Source organism: Passer domesticus, unplaced genomic scaffold (genome assembly GCF_036417665.1).
Source record: "Passer domesticus isolate bPasDom1 unplaced genomic scaffold, bPasDom1.hap1 HAP1_SCAFFOLD_342, whole genome shotgun sequence".
NCBI lineage: Eukaryota > Metazoa > Chordata > Aves > Passeriformes > Passeridae > Passer > Passer domesticus.
This window is the reverse complement of record NW_026990121.1, coordinates 13,748-30,427: the sequence shown is the minus strand read 5'-3', so window position 1 is coordinate 30,427 and position 16,680 is coordinate 13,748. Positions and strand designations below refer to the sequence as shown.

The following is a 16,680-nucleotide window of genomic DNA, read 5'->3' as shown; positions in this document are numbered from 1 at the left end:
ACACACACACAGGTGACATCACAGGTCACATCACACAGGTGAGGTCACACACAGGTGAGGTCACACACAGGTGACGTCACACAGGTGACATCACAGGTGACATCAAACAGGTGAGGTCACAGGTGATGTCACACACACAGGTGACATCACAGGTCAAATCACACAGGTGAGGTCACACACAGGTGAGGTCACAGGTGAGGTCACACAGGTGAGATCACAGGTGAGACACACAGGTGAGGTCACAGGTGATGTCACACACACACACAGGTGAGATCACAGGTGACCCCCACAGGTGAGGTCACACCCAGGTGAGGTCACACTCAGGTGAGGTCACAGGTGACCCCACAGGTGATGTCATACAGGTGACCCCACAGCCACAGGTGAGGTCACAGGTCAGATCACTCACAGGTGACGTCACACTCAGGTGAGGTCACACACACAGGTGAGGTCACACCCCCAGGTGACCCCACAGGTGACCCCCCCCCCCACCCCCCACTGGGCACAGGTGCTTCAGGTCATTTTGGGGCCATTTCAGGTGATTTTGGGTTATTCCAGGTGTGCCAGGTGTGCCAGGTGTGCAGCCTCACCTGTCCTTGCCGTTGGGCAGCAGCAGGTGGGGCTGGGGTGATTTTGGGCTGGATTTTGGGTAATTTTGGGTGGATTTTTTGTGTTTTTGGTTAATTTTGGGTGGGTTTCAGGTGGTTCCAGGTGTGCCAGGTGTGCCAGGTGTGCCAGGTGTGCAGCCTCACCTGTCCTTGCCGTTGGGCAGCAGCAGGTGGGTCCGGGGTGATTTTGGGTGGATTTTGGGTAACTTTGGATGGATATTTTGTGATTTTGGGTGGATTTTCTGTGGTTTTGGTTAATTTTGGGTGGATTTTGGGTTATTCCAGGTGTGCCAGGTGTGCCAGCCTCACCTGTCCTTGCCGTTGGGCAGCAGCAGGTGCCGCTCCCCCCCCGAGCACACGTAGGTGTTCCTGCGGCCCATCACGCTGGGGGGCACGTGGGGCTGGGGGCACAGGGGGGGAGGGGTCACCTGGGGGCACACCTGGGGGCACAGGGGAGCCCCAGGGACCCCCCCAGGTGTGCCCAGGTGTATCTCAGGTGTATCCCAGGTACCCCCAGGTGTGCCCAGGTGTGTGCCCAGGTGCCCCCAGCCCCCTCAGGTGCCCCCCCAGGTGCCCCCAGGTGAGTTCCCAGCCCCTCCCAGGTGCCCCCAGCTGTGCCCAGGTGAGTTCCCAGGTGCCCCTGGATGCCCCCAGGTGTACCCAGCTGTGCCCAGGTGCCCCCAGGTGTATCTCAGGTGTGACTCAGGTGTGCCCAGGTGTGTTCCCACCCCCCAGCTGTGCCCAGGTGCCCAGGTGAGTGCCCCCAGGTGTGCCCAGGTGTATCTCAGGTGTGTTCCCACCCCCCAGGTGTGTCTCAGGTGCCCCCAGGTGCCCCCAGGTACCCCCAGGTGTGCCCAGGTGCCCAGGTGAGTGCCCAGGTGCCCCTAGGTGTGTCTCAGGTGTGTCTCAGGTATATCCCAGGTGTGTTCCCATCCCCCAGGTGCCCCCAGGTGTGCCCAGGTGCCCCCAGGTGTATCTCAGGTGCCCCCAGGTACCCCCAGGTGTGCCCAGGTGTATCTCAGGTGTATCTCAGGTGTGTTCCCACCCCCCAGGTGTGTCTCAGGTGTGCCCAGGTGCCCCCAGGTGTGCCCAGGTGTGTCTCAGGTGAGTTCCCAGGTGCCCCCAGGTGCCCCCAGGTGTGTCCCAGGTGCCCCCAGGTGTGTTCCCATCCCCCAGGTGAGTTCCCAGGTGTATCTCAGGTGCCCCCAGGTGTGTCCCAGGTGCCCCCAGGTGTGTTCCCATCCCCCAGGTGAGTTCCCAGGTGTATCTCAGGTGCCCCCAGGTGTGTCCCAGGTGCCCCCAGGTGTGTTCCCATCCCCCAGGTGAGTTCCCAGGTGCCCCCAGGTGCCCCCAGGTATGCCCAGGTGTGCCCAGGTGTGTTCCCATCCCCCAGGTGAGTTCCCAGGTGTATCTCAGGTGTACCCCAGGTGCCCCCAGGTGCCCCCACGTGTATCTCAGGTGCCTCCAGGTGTGCCCAGGTGTGTTCCCATCCCCCAGGTGAGTTCCCAGGTGCCCCCAGGTGCCCCCAGGTATGCCCAGGTGTGCCCAGGTGTGTTCCCATCCCCCAGGTGTACCCCAGGTGCCCCCCAGGTGTGCCCAGGTGTGCCCAGGTGTACCCCAGGTGTGCCCAGGTGTGCCCAGGTGTACCCCAGGTGCCCCCAGGTGCCCCCAGGTGCCCCCAGGTGTGCCCAGGTGTGTTCCCATCCCCCAGGTGCCCCCAGGTGCCCCCAGGTGTGCGCACCTGTCCGTCGGGGGCCGCTCGGGGATCTCGGCCTTGTTGGGGTTGTGGGCGCTGCTCACCAGGGGGCTGCAGGGGGGGGGAGGGGCGGCCCCGCCCCCCCGCCCCGCCCCCCCCGCGGGGCCGCCGCTGCCCCGGCGCGAGGGGGGCGGGGCCCGCGCCCCCGGCCACGCCCCCGGCCACGCCCCCCTCCGAGGGGGGAGGGGCGGCCGAGGGGGGGCTGCGGCGGGGGGGCGGGGCCGAGGGGGCGGGGCCGCCTGGGGGGGGAGGGGACAGGGCGGGGTCACGGAGAGGTCACGGGGGGAGGGGACACAGCGGGGCACGCACGGGGTCCCCAAATGTCCCCCAAATGTCCCCAAATGTCCCCCAATGTCCCCAATGTCCAAATTGTCCCAGTGTCCCCTCAGTGTCCCCAGTCTCCCCCAGTGTCCCCAAAGTCCCCCCGTTGTCCCCAATGTCCCCAAAGTCCACCCAATCTCCCATTGTCCCCCAATGTCCCCCCATTGTCCCCGTTGTCACTCACAGATGTCGCTGTGCCCCCAATGTCCCCATTGTCCCCGATCCCCTCACTGTCCCCCCACTGTCCCCAATCCCCCCAATGTCCCCAATGTCCCCTCACTGTCCCCAGTGTCCCCAATCCCCCCAATGTCCCCAATGTCCCCAATCCCCCCAATGTCCCCACTGTCCCCAATGTCCCCAATCCCCCCAATGTCCCCACTGTCCCCAATGTCCCCAATCCCCCCAATGTCCCCCCGATGTCCCCACTGTCCCTAGAGCTGTCACTCACAGAAGTCGCTGTGCCCCCAATGTCCCCATTGTCCCCAATCCCCCCAATGTCCCCAATGTCCCCCTGATGCCCCCAATGTCCCCGATGTCACCATTACCCCCATTGTCCCCCGATGTCCCCAATGTCCCCCTGTTGTCCCCAAGGTGTCACTCACAGAAGTCGCTGTGCCCCCAATCCCCCCAATCCCCCCAATGTCCCCAATGTCCCCCCGATGTCCCCCCGATGTCCCCAGTGTCACTCACAGAAGTCACTGTCCCCCCAATATCCCCCCAATGTCCCCAATCCCCCCACTGTCCCCCCAATGTCCCCGCTGTCCCCAGTGTCCCCAATGTCCCCCCAATGTCCCCAATCCCCCCAATGTCCCCCCGATGTCCCCACTGTCCCCGATGTCCCCACTGTCACTCACAGAAGTCGCTGTGCCCCCAATCCCCCCAATGTCCCCAATGTCCCCCCAATCCCCCCAATGTCCCCAATGTTCCCCCCACTGTCCCCGATGTCCCCAGTGTCACTCACAGAAGTCGCTGTGCCGCCGCTGCCGGTGGTGGCCGCCCCCGCGCTGTCCCTTGCCGTGGCTCCCCGACGTCCCCGACGATGTCCCCGACTTGGTGGCACCGTTGGGCGCCTCGGCCACGCCCCGCGGCCGGGACAGGGACAGGGACAGGGCGGTGCCACCCTCGGGCTGCCACCGGGGGCACAGGGTCACCGGGGTCACTGCCACCCCCCCAGGGACAGGGACAGGGCGGTGCCACCCTCGGGCTGCCACCGGGGGGCACAGGGTCACCGGGGTCACTGTCACTACCCCAGGGTCACTGTCACCCCCCCAGGGACAGGGACAGGGCGGTGCCACCCTCGGGCTGCCACCGGGGGCACAGGGTCACCGGGGTCACTGCCACCCCCCCAGGGTCACTGTCACTACCCCAGGGTCACTGTCACTCCCCCAGGGACAGGGACAGGGACAGGGCGGTGCCACCCTCGGGCTGCCACCGGGGGCACAGGGTCACCGGGGTCACTGTCACCACCCCAGGGTCACTGTCACCCCCCCAGGGACAGGGACAGGGCGGTGCCACCCTCGGGCTGCCACCGGGGGCACAGGGTCACTGTCACCCCCAGGGACAGGGACAGGGACAGGGACAGGGACAGGGCGGTGCCACCCTCGGGCTGCCACCGGGGGCACAGGGTCACCAACATCCTCAATGTCCCACCAAAGTCCCCAAGCCCCAAATGTCCCCGATGTCCCCAATCCCCTCGATGTCCCCAATCCCCTGCATGTCCCCAATGTCCCCAGTGTCCCCAATCCCCTGGATGTCCCCAGTCCCCCAGGATGTCCCCAATGTCCCCAGTGTCCCCAACCCCCTCAATGTCCCTGCTGTCCCCAATCCCCAGGATGTCCCCAATGTCCCCAATGTCCCCAGTCCCCTCGATGTCCCCAATGTCCCCAATGTCCCCAGGATGTCCCCAATGTCCCCAATCCCCTCAATGTCCCCAATCCCCCAGGATGTCCCCAGTGTCCCCCATGTCCCCAGGATGTCCCCAATGTCCCCAATCCCCTCAATGTCCCCAATCCCCCAGGATGTCCCCAGTGTCCCCATTACCTCTCATCCCCCTCAATGTCCCCGATGTCCCAAATCCCCTGGATGTCCCCATTCTGCCCTGCTGTCCCCAATCCCCTGGATGTCCCCAATGTCCCCAATGTCCCCAGGATGTCCCCAGTGTCCCCACCTCTCCGCGCCGTCCCAGCAGCAGGTAGGTGGCCGTGTCCCCAGTCCCCTCGATGTCCCCAATCCCCTCAATGTCCCCAGTGTCCCCAATGTCCCCAATCCCCTGGATGTCCCCAATGTCCCCAATCCCCTCAATGTCCCCAATCCCCCAGGATGTCCCCAGTGTCCCCATTACCTCTCATCCCCCTCAATGTCCCCGATGTCCTAAATCCCCTGGATGTCCCCATTCTGCCCTGCTGTCCCTGCTGTCCCCAATCCCCTGAATGTCCCCAATCCCCTGGATGTCCCCAATGTCCCCAATGTCCCCAGGATGTCCCCACCTCTCCGCGCCGTCCCAGCAGCAGGTAGGTGCCCGTGTCCCCAATCCCCTGGATGTCCCCAGTGTCCCCAATGTCCCCAATCCCCTGCATGTCCCCAATGTCCCCAATGTCCCCAATCCCCTGCATGTCCCCAATGTCCCCAGGATGTCCCCAGTGTCCCCACCTCTCCGCGCCGTCCCAGCAGCAGGTAGGTGGCCGTCACCTCGTTGTACTTGTGGGTGCTCAGCGCCTCCTTGATCTCCTCCCGCGTGTAGCCCATGCCCACCATCACCTCTGGGGACACGGCGCGGTGTCACCGCCGTCCCCGGCGCGGTGTCACCGCTGTCCCCGGCGTGTCCCCGTGTCCCCTCACCGATGCGCTTGGTGTCCCCAAAGTCCTCCTGGGGCTCGGTGTAGGGCGTCAGCTCGTCGCCCTCGTAGCCGATGTTGATCCACTTGTCCTTCATGATTTGCTGGGGGGGCACAAGGGGACATTGGGGACATTGGGGACATTGAGGGGACACTGAGGACACTGGGGACACTGGGGACATGGGGATGTTGGGGACATTGGGGACATTGGGGCACTGGGGACATTGGGGACATTGGGGGGACTTTGGGGACATTGGGGACACTGGGGACAGCAGGGGACACAAGGATGTTCTCACAGTCCCAAATCCCCCCAAAAACCACCCCAAAACCTCTCAAACCACCCCAAAACCCTGCAAGGACCCCCCCCAAACCCCTCTGGGGACCCCCCCAAACCTCCCCAAAACCCCTCAGACCACCCCAAAACCCCTCAAAACCCTCCCAGGACTCCTCAAAACCTCCCCAAAACTCCTCAAAACCTCCCCAAAACCGCCTCAAACTGCCCCAAAACCGCCTCAAACTGCCCCAAAACCGCCTCAAACTGCCCCAAAACCACCTCAAACTGCCCCAAATCCCTCCGGGGACCCCCCAAAGCCCCCCTGGGGACCCCCAGACCTCGAGGGTGCAGCGCTTGGCGGGGTTGAGCACCAGGAAGCGGCGCAGGATGTTCTCACAGTCCCAAACCCCCCCAAAAAACCACCCCAAAACCGCCTCAAACTGCCCCAAAACCGCCTCAAACCCCCCCAAATCCCTGCCAGGACCCCCCAAATCCCTGCCAGGACCCCCAAAAGCCCCCCAGAACCCCTCAAACCACCCCAAAACCCCCCTAAAACTGCCCCAAAACCCTCCCAGGACTCCTCAAAACCTCCCCAAACCCCCTCAAGAGCTCCTCGAAACCGCCTCAAATTGCCCCAAAACCACCTCAAACTGCCCCAAAACCGCCTCAAACCCCCCCAGATCCCTCTGTGGACCCCCCAAAGCCCCCCAGACCTCGAGGGTGCAGCGCTTGGCGGGGTTGAGCACCAGGAAGCGGCGCAGGATGTTCTCACAGTCCGTGGACATGTAGAAGGGCACGCGGTATTTGCCCCGCAGCACCCGCTCCCGCAGCTCCTGCGGGGTCACCGAGGGGTCACTGGGGTCACCGAGGGGTCACTGGGGTCAGCTGGGGTCAGTCATGGTCACTGGGGTCAGTCAGGGTCACCCAGGGTGAACCAGGGACATGGGGGACACCGGGGGTCACTCAGGGTCACTCAGGGTCAGTCAGGGTCACTGGGAGCAGTCAAGGTCACTGGGGTCACTCAGGGTCACTCAGGGTCAGTTGGGGTCACTCAAGGTCACTGGGGTCACTTGGTGACCACTGACCAGGTGACCCCTGTGGGCAGCTCAGGGGTCACAGTAGGGTGGCCCAGAAGGGTCAGGACCAAGTGACCACGCAGTGACCACGCACTGACCACGCAGTGACCACACAGTGACCGGCCGGTCCCCATGAGATGACCACAGGTGACCGGGCAGTCCCCAGGTGACCACAGGTGACCGGGCAGTGACCATGCAGTGACAGGCCAGTCCCCACGAGATGACCACAGGTGACCACTCAGTGACCAGCCAGTCCCCAGGAGGTGACCGCAGGTGACCGGACAGTGACCAAGAGGTGACCATGGCTGGTCCCTGAGAGGTGACCGGACAGTGACCATTCAGTGACCAGCCAATCCCCAGGAGGTGACCACAGGTGACCGGACAGTGCCCAGGAGGTGACCACAGGTGACCACAGGTGACTGGGCAGTAACCACAGGTGACTGGACAGTGCCCAGGAGCTGACCACAGGTGACCAGAGAGTGACCAGGATGTGACCACAGCTGACTGGACAGTGACCACAGGTGACTGGCCAGTCCCCATGAGGTGACCACAGGTGACCAGACAATGACCACGCAGTGACCAGCCAGTCCCTGTAAGGTGACCACAGCTGACTGGACAATGACCGGCTGGTCCCCACAAGATGACCACAGGTGACCACTCAGTGAACGGCCGCTCCCCAGGAGGTGACCACACAGTGACCACAGGTGACCGGCCGCTCCCCAGGAGGTGACCGGGCAGTGATAAGGAGGTGACCAGCTGGTCCCCAGGAGGTGACCACACAGTGACCACTCAGTGACCAGCCACTCCCCACGAGGTGACCACAGGTGACCACTCAGTGACCAGCCGGTCCCCAGGAGGTGACCGGGCAGTGACCACAGGTGACCAGGCAGTCCCCAGGAGGTGACCACAGGTGACCACGCAGTGACCGGCTGGTCCCCATAAGGTGACCACAGGTGACTGGACAGTGACCACAGGTGACTGGACAGTGCCCAGGAGGTGACCACAGGTGACCAGAGAGTGACCAGGATGTGACCACAGGTGACTGGCCAGTGACTGGCTGGTCCCCAGGAGGTGACCACACAGTGACCACAGGTGACTGGCCGGTCCCCATGAGATGACCACAGGTGACCAGGCAGTGACCAGCCGGTCCCCAGGAGATGACCACAGCTGACCACTCAGTGACCAGCCGGTCCCCAGGAGGTGACCACAGGTGACCACAGGTGACCAGCCGGTCCCCAGGAGGTGACCACAGCTGACCAGGCAGTGACCAGCCGCTCCCCATGAGATGACCACAGCTGACTGGACAATGACCAGCCGCTCCCCACGAGATGACCACAGCTGACCAGGCAGTGACCAGCCAATCCCCACAAGATGACCACAGCTGACTGGACAATGACCAGCCAATCCCCACGAGATGACCACAGCTGACTGGACAATGACCGGCCAATCCCCACGAGATGACCACAGCTGACCACGCAGTGACCAGCCAATCCCCACGAGATGACCACAGCTGACCAGGCAGTGACCAGCCGGTCCCCATGAGGTGACCAGGCAGTGACCAGCCGCTCCCCACGAGATGACCGCGGTCTGCCGGCGCCCACCTTGAGGTTGTGGCCGTCGAAGGGCAGCGAGCCGCTGACCAGCGTGTAGAGGATGACCCCCAGGCTCCAGATGTCCACCTCGGGCCCGTCGTACTTCTTGCCCTGGAAGAGCTCGGGCGCGGCGTAGGGCGGCGAGCCGCAGAACGTGTCCAGCTTGGAGCCCCGCGAGAACTCGTTGCTGAAGCCGAAGTCCGCGATCTTGATGTTGGCGTCGGCGTCCAGCAGCAGGTTCTCGGCCTGGGGACATCAGGGGGGACACGGGGACATCAGCAGGGACATGGGGACATCGGTGGGGACAAGGATATTGTCACACGAATGAGGACATTGGGACAGGGACAGAGGGACACTGGGATGAGGACACTGGGATGGGATCTCCATGTTGGTGTTGGTGTCCAGCAGCAGGTTCTCGGCCTGGGGACATCAGGGGGGACATGGGGACATCGGTGGGGACAAGGATATTGTCACACGAATGAGGACATTGGGACAGGGAGAGGGACAGAGGGACACTGGGACAGGGATACTGGGATGGGGACATTGGGATGGGGACACTGGGATGGGATCTTGATGTTGGCGTCGGCGTCCAGCAGCAGGTTCTCGGCCTGGGGACATCAGTGGGGACACTGGGGACATGGGGACATTGTCACAGAAATGGGGACAGAGGGACAAAGACACTGGGACAGGGATACTGGGATGGGGACAGGGACACTGGGATGGGATCTTGATGTTGGCGTCGGCGTCCAGCAGCAGGTTCTCGGCCTGGGGACATCAGGGGGGACATGGGGACATCAGTGGGGACAAGGATATTGTCACACGAATGAGGACATTGGGACAGGGACACTGCCAGAGGGACACTGGGATGGGACCTCCACGTTGGCGTCGGTGTCCAGCAGCAGGTTCTCGGCCTGGGGACACGGGGACATCAGCAGGGACAATGACAGTGGGACAGGAACCAGGACAGAGGGACAGCGACACTGCCAGAGGGACACTGGGATGGGGACATTGGGATGGGGACATTGGGATGGGATCTTGATGTTGGCGTCAGCGTCCAGCAGCAGGTTCTCGGCCTGGGGACATCAGCAGGGACGTGGGGACATCGGTGGGGACAAGGATACTGTGATAGGAATGGGGACATTGGGATGGGGACACTGGGATGGGGACACTGGGACAGGGACAGAGGGACACTGAGATGGACACAGGGACAGGGGACAGTGACACCAGGATGGACACAAGGACATGGGGACAGGAACGGGGACAGGGACAGGGACACAGCGACACCAGGACGGACATGGGGACACTGGGACAGGGACACCAGGACAATGACACCAGGACGGGGACACAGGGACCCCCCCGTGTCCCCCCGTGTCCCCCCGTGTCCCACCTTGAGGTCCCTGTGCACGATGTTCTTCTGGTGGCAGTAGTGCACGGCCGAGACGATCTGGGGACAGCGGGGCCACCGTCACCCACGGTCCCCAGGGTGTCCCCAAGCCCTCCCCAGTGTCCCCAACTCATCCCTGATGTCCCCAAACCCCCCCAGATGTCCCCAGGATGACCCCAAGCCCCCTCAGGTGTCCCCAAGGTGTCCCCCAGGTGTCCCCAAGTCCCTCCCCGATGTCCCCAAGCCCCCCCAGGTTGTCCCCAAGGTGTCCCCAGGTCCCCCCAGGTGTCCCCAGGTGTCCCCAAACCCCACCCAGATGTCCCCAAACCCCCCCAGGTGTCCCCAAACCCCCCCAAGGTGTCCCCAAAGCCCCCCCAGGTGTCCCCCAGATGTCCCCAAGCCCCTCCCTGATGTCCCCAAACCCCCCCAGATGTCCCCAAGCCCCCCCAGGTACCCCCCAGGTGTCCCCAAGGTGTCTCCAGGTGTCCCCCAGGTGTCCCCAAACCCCCCCAGGATGTCCCCAAATCCCCCCAGGTGTCCCCAAGCCCCCCCAGGTACCCCCCAGGTGTCCCCAAGGTGTCTCCAGGTGTCCCCCAGGTGTCCCCAAACCCCCCCAGGATGTCCCCAAATCCCCCCAGGTGTCCCCAAGCCCCCCCAGGTACCCCCCAGGTGTCCCCCAGGTGTCCCCAAACCCCCTCAGGATGTCCCCAGACCCCTCCCTGATGTCCCCAAGCCCCCCCAGGTGTCCCCAAGGTGTCCCCCAGGTGTCCCCACCTGTCGGAACTTGGCCCGTGCCTCCTTCTCCTTCATCCTCCCGTGGGACACCAGGTAATCGAACACCTCACCTGGGGAGAAAAACCCCAAAATTATCCCCAAAATATCATCAAAAAATATCCCAAAATATTCCCAAAAATAACCCAAAATATTCCCAAAATATTCCCAAAAAATATCCCAAAATATCCCAAAATACACCCCAAAAAAACCCCAAATCCACACCAGGTAATCGAACACCTCACCTGGGGAGAAAAATCCCAAAACATCCCCAAAATATCCCAAAAAACCAAAAAAAAAATCCCCCAAAACATCCCCCAAAAATATCCCTCAGTGTCCCCCTGTCCGTGTCCCCAGTGTCCCTCTGTCCCCTGTCCCTCTGTCCCCTGTCCCTCTGTCCCTGTCCCTAGCATCCCCCTGTCCCTCTGTCCCCAGTGTCCCTCCATCCCCCTGTCCCTGTCCCCCTGTCCCTCTGTCCCTGTCTCCCTGTCCCCTGTCCGTCTGTCCCTCCTGTCCCCCTGTCCCCTGTCCCTGTCCATGTCCCTGTCCCCCTGTTCCTCTGTCCCCCTGTCTGTCCCCCTGTCCCTCTGTCCCCTGTCCCCCTGTCTGTCCCCCTGTCCCCCTGTCCCTCTGTCCCCCTGTCTGTCCCTCTGTCCCCTGTCCCCCTGTCTGTCCCCCTGTCTGTCCCCTGTCCCTCACCGGCGCTGGCGTACTCCATGACGAGGTAGAGCGTCTTGTCTGTCTCGATCACCTCGAACAGCTTCACTGAGAGAGAGAGAGAGAGACCCCCACCCAAATTAATCACTGACCCCAACCCTAATTAATCACTGACCCCAACCCTAATTACTGACCTCAACCCTAATTACTGACCCCAACCCAAATTAATTACTGACCCCCACCCTAATTACTGACCCCGACCCCTCCCCAAATCACCTCGCACAGCTTCACTGACAGACAGCCAGACCCCTCCCCTAATTGAGACCCCAACCCTAATTACAGACCCCTCCCCAAATTACAGACCCTGACCCAATTTCAGGGACCCCTCCCCATTTTGGGGCCCCCTCCCCATTTCCAGGACCCCATTTTCAGGCCCCTTCCCCATTTGGGACCCCTCCCCATTCTGGGACCCCTCCCCAATTTGGGGCCCCCTCCCATTTCGGGACCCCTCCCCATTTTTCGTGACCCCCTCCCCATTTGGGACCCCTCCCCATTTTGGGCCCCCTCCCCATTCTGGGACCCCTCCCCATTTTGGGACCCCCTCCCCATTTTTGGGGACCCCTCCCCACCCCCAAAACCCCATTTCGGGCCCCCTCCCCATTTGGGCCCCCTCCCCATTTTTGGTGACCCCCTCCCCAATTCAGGGACCCCTCCCCATTTTAGGGACCCCTCCCCATTTCGGGACCCCTCCCCATTTTTGGGGACCCCTCCCCACCCCCAAAACCCCATTTCGGGCCCCCTCCCCATTTGGGCCCCCTCCCCATTTTAGGGCCCCCTCCCCAATTTGAGGACCCCTCCCCATTTGGGACCCCTCCCCATTTTTGGGGACCCCTCCCCATTTCCAGGACCCCACTTCAGGGACCCCTCCCCCTTTGGGACCCCTCCCCAATTTGAGGACCCCTCCCCATCGGGCCCCCCTCACCGATGTTGGGGTGGTTCAGCCCCTTCATGATCCGAACTTCCCGGAACAGCTGGGGGGTGGGGAGGGGTCAGCGGGGGCCGGAGACCCCTCCCCAAAGGAGGAGACCCCTCCCCAGAGGAGGAGACCCCTCCCCAGAGCCCCCCGGGACCCCTCCCCACCTTCTGCAGGCTGGTGGGGTTCAGCTGCGTCTTGTCGATGATTTTAATGGCGACCTGAATTGGGGAGGGGGCGCTCAGGGGGCGCCCGGGACCCCCCCCCCAAATTTACCTGGGACCCCAAATTCACCCGGGACCCCCAAATTCACCTGGGACCCCAAATTTGTCTGAGACGCCCCCCCCCCCAAATTTATCTGGGACCCCCCTGAGACCCCTCCCCAAAACCCCAAACCCCCTCCCACCACCCCAAAGCCCCCCTGAGACCCCTCCCACCACCCCAAATCCCCCCAAAACCCACCCAAGCCCCCTCCCCACCCCTCCCCAAGCCCCCCGAGCCCCCTCCCACCGCCCCAAACCCCCCTAAATCCCCCCCCGAGCCCCCTCCCCAAACCCCTAACCCCCTCCCACCATCCTAAACCCCCCCTGAGCCCCCTCCCCAAACTTCAACTCCCCTCTAAACCCCCTCCCACCACCCCAAATCCCCCCCAAACCCCCTCCCCAAATCCCTGAGCCCCCTCCCACCACCCCAAATCGCCCGAGACCCCTCCCCAAATCCCTGTACCCCCTCCCCACACCCCTAAACCCCCTCCCACCCCCCCGAGCCCCCTCCCACCACCCCAAATCCCCCGAGACCCCTCCCCAAACCCCTAAACCCCCTCCTACCACCCCAAATCCCCCCTGAGACCCCTCCCCAAATCCCTGTACCCCCTCCCACTGCCTCAAACCCCCACCAAACCCCCTCCCACCACCCCAAATTCCCCCCAAACCCCCCTGAGACCCCTCCCCAAACCCCTAAACCTCCTCTAAACCCCCTCCCACCCCCCCAAATCCCCCCCAAATCCCCTCTAAACCCCCTCCCCACCATCCTGAGACCCCTCCCACCACCCCAAATCCCCCCAAAACCCCCCCTGAGACCCCTCCCCAAACCCCTAAACCTCCTCTAAACCCCCTCCCACCCCCCCAAATCCCCCCCAAATCCCCTCCCACCACCCCAAACCCCCCCGAGCCCCCTCCCCAAGCCCCCCGAGCCCCCTCCCCAAACCCCTAAGCCCCCTCTCCAGCCCCCTAAATCCCCCCAAATCCCCCCCAAACCCCCTCCCCACATCTCCAAACCCCCTCCCACCCCCCCAAATCCCCCTCCCAGCACCCCAAATCCCCCCCGAGCCCCCTCCCAGCACCCCAAACCCCTCCAAATCCCCCCCCAAACCCCCTCCCCACCCCTCCAAACCCCCTCCCACCACCCCAAATCCCCCCCAAACCCCCTCCCCACCCCTCCAAACCCCCTCCCACCCCCCCAAATCCCCCCTGAGACCCCTCCCCAAATCCCTGTACCCCCTCCCACTGCCTCAAACCCCCTCCAAACCCCCTCCCACCCCTCCAAATCCCCCCCAAACCCCTCCAAATCCCCCCCAAACCCCCTCCCCACCCCTCCAAACCCCCTCCCACCCCTCCAAATCCCCCCCAAACCCCCTCCCACCCCTCCAAATCCCCCCCAAACCCCTCCAAATCCCCCCCAAACCCCCTCCCCACCCCTCCAAACCCCCTCCCACCACCCCAAATCCCCCCCAAACCCCCTCCCCAAATCCCTGTACCCCCTCCCACCACCCCAAATCCCCCCCAAACCCCCTCCCCACCCCCCCAAACCCCCTCCCACCCCCCCAAAGCCCCCCGAGCCCCCCGCCCACCTCGCGGCCGGTCAGCACGTGCCGGGCCAGCTTGACCTTGGCGAAGTTGCCCTTGCCGATGGTGCGCAGCAGCCGGTAGTTCCCAACGTGGGGAGGGGGCTCCTCGGGACCCCCGCCCAGCGAGCCCCGGCCCCGGGGGGCGCCGGCCCCGCGGCCCCCCGCCCACCCCCCGGCCTTGTCGGGGCGGCCGCCGCCCCCCGGGCCCGCCTGGGGGGGGAAACGGGGTGAGACCCCTCCCCAAATTAAAATATCACACTGAGACCCCTCCCCAAATTGGGTTAGCACACTGAGACCCCTCCCCAAATTGAGATAACACAGTGAGACCCCTCCCCAAATTGAATTATCACACTGAGACCCCTCCCCAAATTAACACAGTGAGAGTCCTGGCCCAATTATGGCACTGAGACCCCTCCCCAAATTGAGTTAGCACACTGAGACCCCTCCCCAAATTATCCCCCGGGCCCGCCTGGGGGGGGAAACGGGGTGAGACCCCTCCCCAAATTGGGTTAGCACACTGAGACCCCTCCCCAAATTATCCCCCCGCCCACCCCCCGGCCTTGTCGGGCCGGCCGCCGCCCCCCGGGCCCGCCTGGGGGGGAGAACGGGGTGAGACCCCTCCTCAAATTGGGTTAGCACAGTGAGACCCCTCCCCAAATTGGGTTAGCACACTGAGACCCCTCCCCAAATTAACACAGTGAGAGTCCTGTCCCAATTATGGCACTGAGACCCCTCCCCAAATTGAGATAACACAGTGAGACCCCTCCCCAAATTAACACAGTGAGACTCCCACCCCAATTATGGCACTGAGACCCCTCCGCAAATTGAATTATCACAGTGAGACCCCTCCCCAAAACCCCTGAGACCCCCGAAAACTCAGGGCGAGACCCCAGACCCCCAAAAAACCCCCAGACCCCTCCCGGTACACCCCCAAACCCCCCCAGACCCCCTCCCCATAACCCCGAGACCCCTCCCGGTACCTCCCGGCGCCCCCAGACCCCCTCCGGTGCCCCCCAGACCCCCTCCGGTACCCCCCAAACCCCACCTCAGGCCCCCCCGGTGCCCCCCCCCCCCCAGACCCTCACCCACCCCCCCACCCCCCCCTCACCGTCTCCGCGTTCCGCTCGTTCCCCGCCGCCAGCGCGGAGCGCGAGGACATGGTCCCGGCCCGGGGGGCTCCGGGGGGGCCCCGTTCCCGGGGGGGGTCCCGTTCCCGGGGGGGGTCCCGTTACCGGGGGGGCCGGGCCGGGGCGGCCATGGCGGCCATGACGCCGGAAGCGGAAGCGGGGCGCGCCGAGAAAGGGGAAAGGGGGCGGGGTTTTGCCCGTAAAAGGAGAGGGAGCGCTGAGGGGTTGGCCACGCCCACGGAGGGGAGAGGGCCAATCAGGAGGCGGCGCTGAGGCATGGAGACAGGCGGGCACGCCCCGCGGAGGGGCGGGGCTAAGGGAGGGGGGTGGGCGGTGATTGGGCGAGCGCTGGCCAATGGGGAGGGAGAGCGGGGTTGGGGGCGGGAACGAAGGGGAGGGGTCACGTGTGACGCACCTGGGGTCACGTGTGTCACACCTGGGGTCACCTGGGGTCACCTGGGGTCACGTGTGTCCCCTCCCAGTGTCCCCAGTCTCCCCAGTATCCCCCTACCAGTATCCCCAGTATCCCCAGTGTCCCCGCTGTCCCCAGCCCAGTATCCCCAGTATCCCCTCCCAGTCTCCCCAGTATCCCCCCTGTCCCCATCCCAGTGCTCCCAGTATCCCCAGTGCTCCCAGTGCTCCCAGTGTCCCGCCCCGCCGTCCCCTCCCAGTATCCCCAGTGTCCCCAGTATCCCCTCCCAGTATCCCCAGTCTCCCCAGTACTCCCAGTATCCCATCCCAGTGCTCCCAGTATCCCCTCCCGCTGTCCCCAGTGTCCCCAGTGTCCCATCCCAGTATCCCCAGTATCCCCGCTGTCCCATCCCAGTATCCCCAGTCTCCCCAGTGCTCCCAGTATCCCATCCCAGTGTCCCTGCTGTCCCATCCCAGTATCCCCAGTATCCCCAGTGCTCCCAGTATCCCATCCCAGTGTCCCTGCTGTCCCATCCCAGTATCCCCAGTATCCCCACTGTCCCCATCCCAGTGCTCCCAGTATCCCCAGTGCCCCCAGTGTCCCCTCCCAGTATCCCCAGTGCCCCCAGTGTCCCCATCCCAGTATCCCCAGTGCCCCCAGTGTCCCCTCCCAGTATCCCCAGTGCTCCCAGTGTTCCCTCCTGCTGTCCCCAGTGTCCCCAGTATCCCCATCCCAGTGTCCCCAGTGGCCCCAGTACCCTGTCCCAGTGCTCCCAGTGCTCCCGCTGTCCCCTCCCAGTGCTCCCAGTGCTCCCAGTGTCCCCTCCCAGTATCCCCAGTCTCCCCAGTCTCCCCAGTATCCCCTCTCAGTCCTCCCAGTGCTCCCGCTGTCCCCATCCCAGTGCTCCCAGTATCCCCAGTGCCCCCAGTGTCCCCATCCCAGTCTCCCCAGTCTCCCCAGTATCCCCGTCCCAGTGCTCCCAGTGTCCCCACTGTCCCCATCCCAGTGCTCCCAGTGCTCCCAGTGTCCCCGCTGTCCCCATCCCAGTGCTC

General features: G+C 64.1%; 1 protein-coding gene across 1 annotated transcript; it reads right to left on the bottom strand.

The window, feature by feature from the left end:
- Positions 1-914: 914 nt before the first annotated feature.
- LOC135292416 (MAP/microtubule affinity-regulating kinase 4-like) lies at positions 915-15,379 on the bottom strand (the record flags this gene model as incomplete). Its single annotated transcript, XM_064406626.1, has 15 exons — positions 15,198-15,379; positions 14,093-14,299; positions 12,411-12,464; positions 12,253-12,301; positions 11,313-11,378; positions 10,617-10,687; positions 9,846-9,902; positions 8,468-8,704; positions 6,504-6,623; positions 5,521-5,620; positions 5,332-5,441; positions 3,969-3,984; positions 3,644-3,787; positions 2,347-2,600; positions 915-1,006 (listed from the first exon to the last, which is right to left on the bottom strand). Coding segments are annotated over exons 1-15 (1,628 nt in total), but the record flags the coding sequence as incomplete, so codon positions are not given.
- Positions 15,380-16,680: the final 1,301 nt, after the last annotated feature.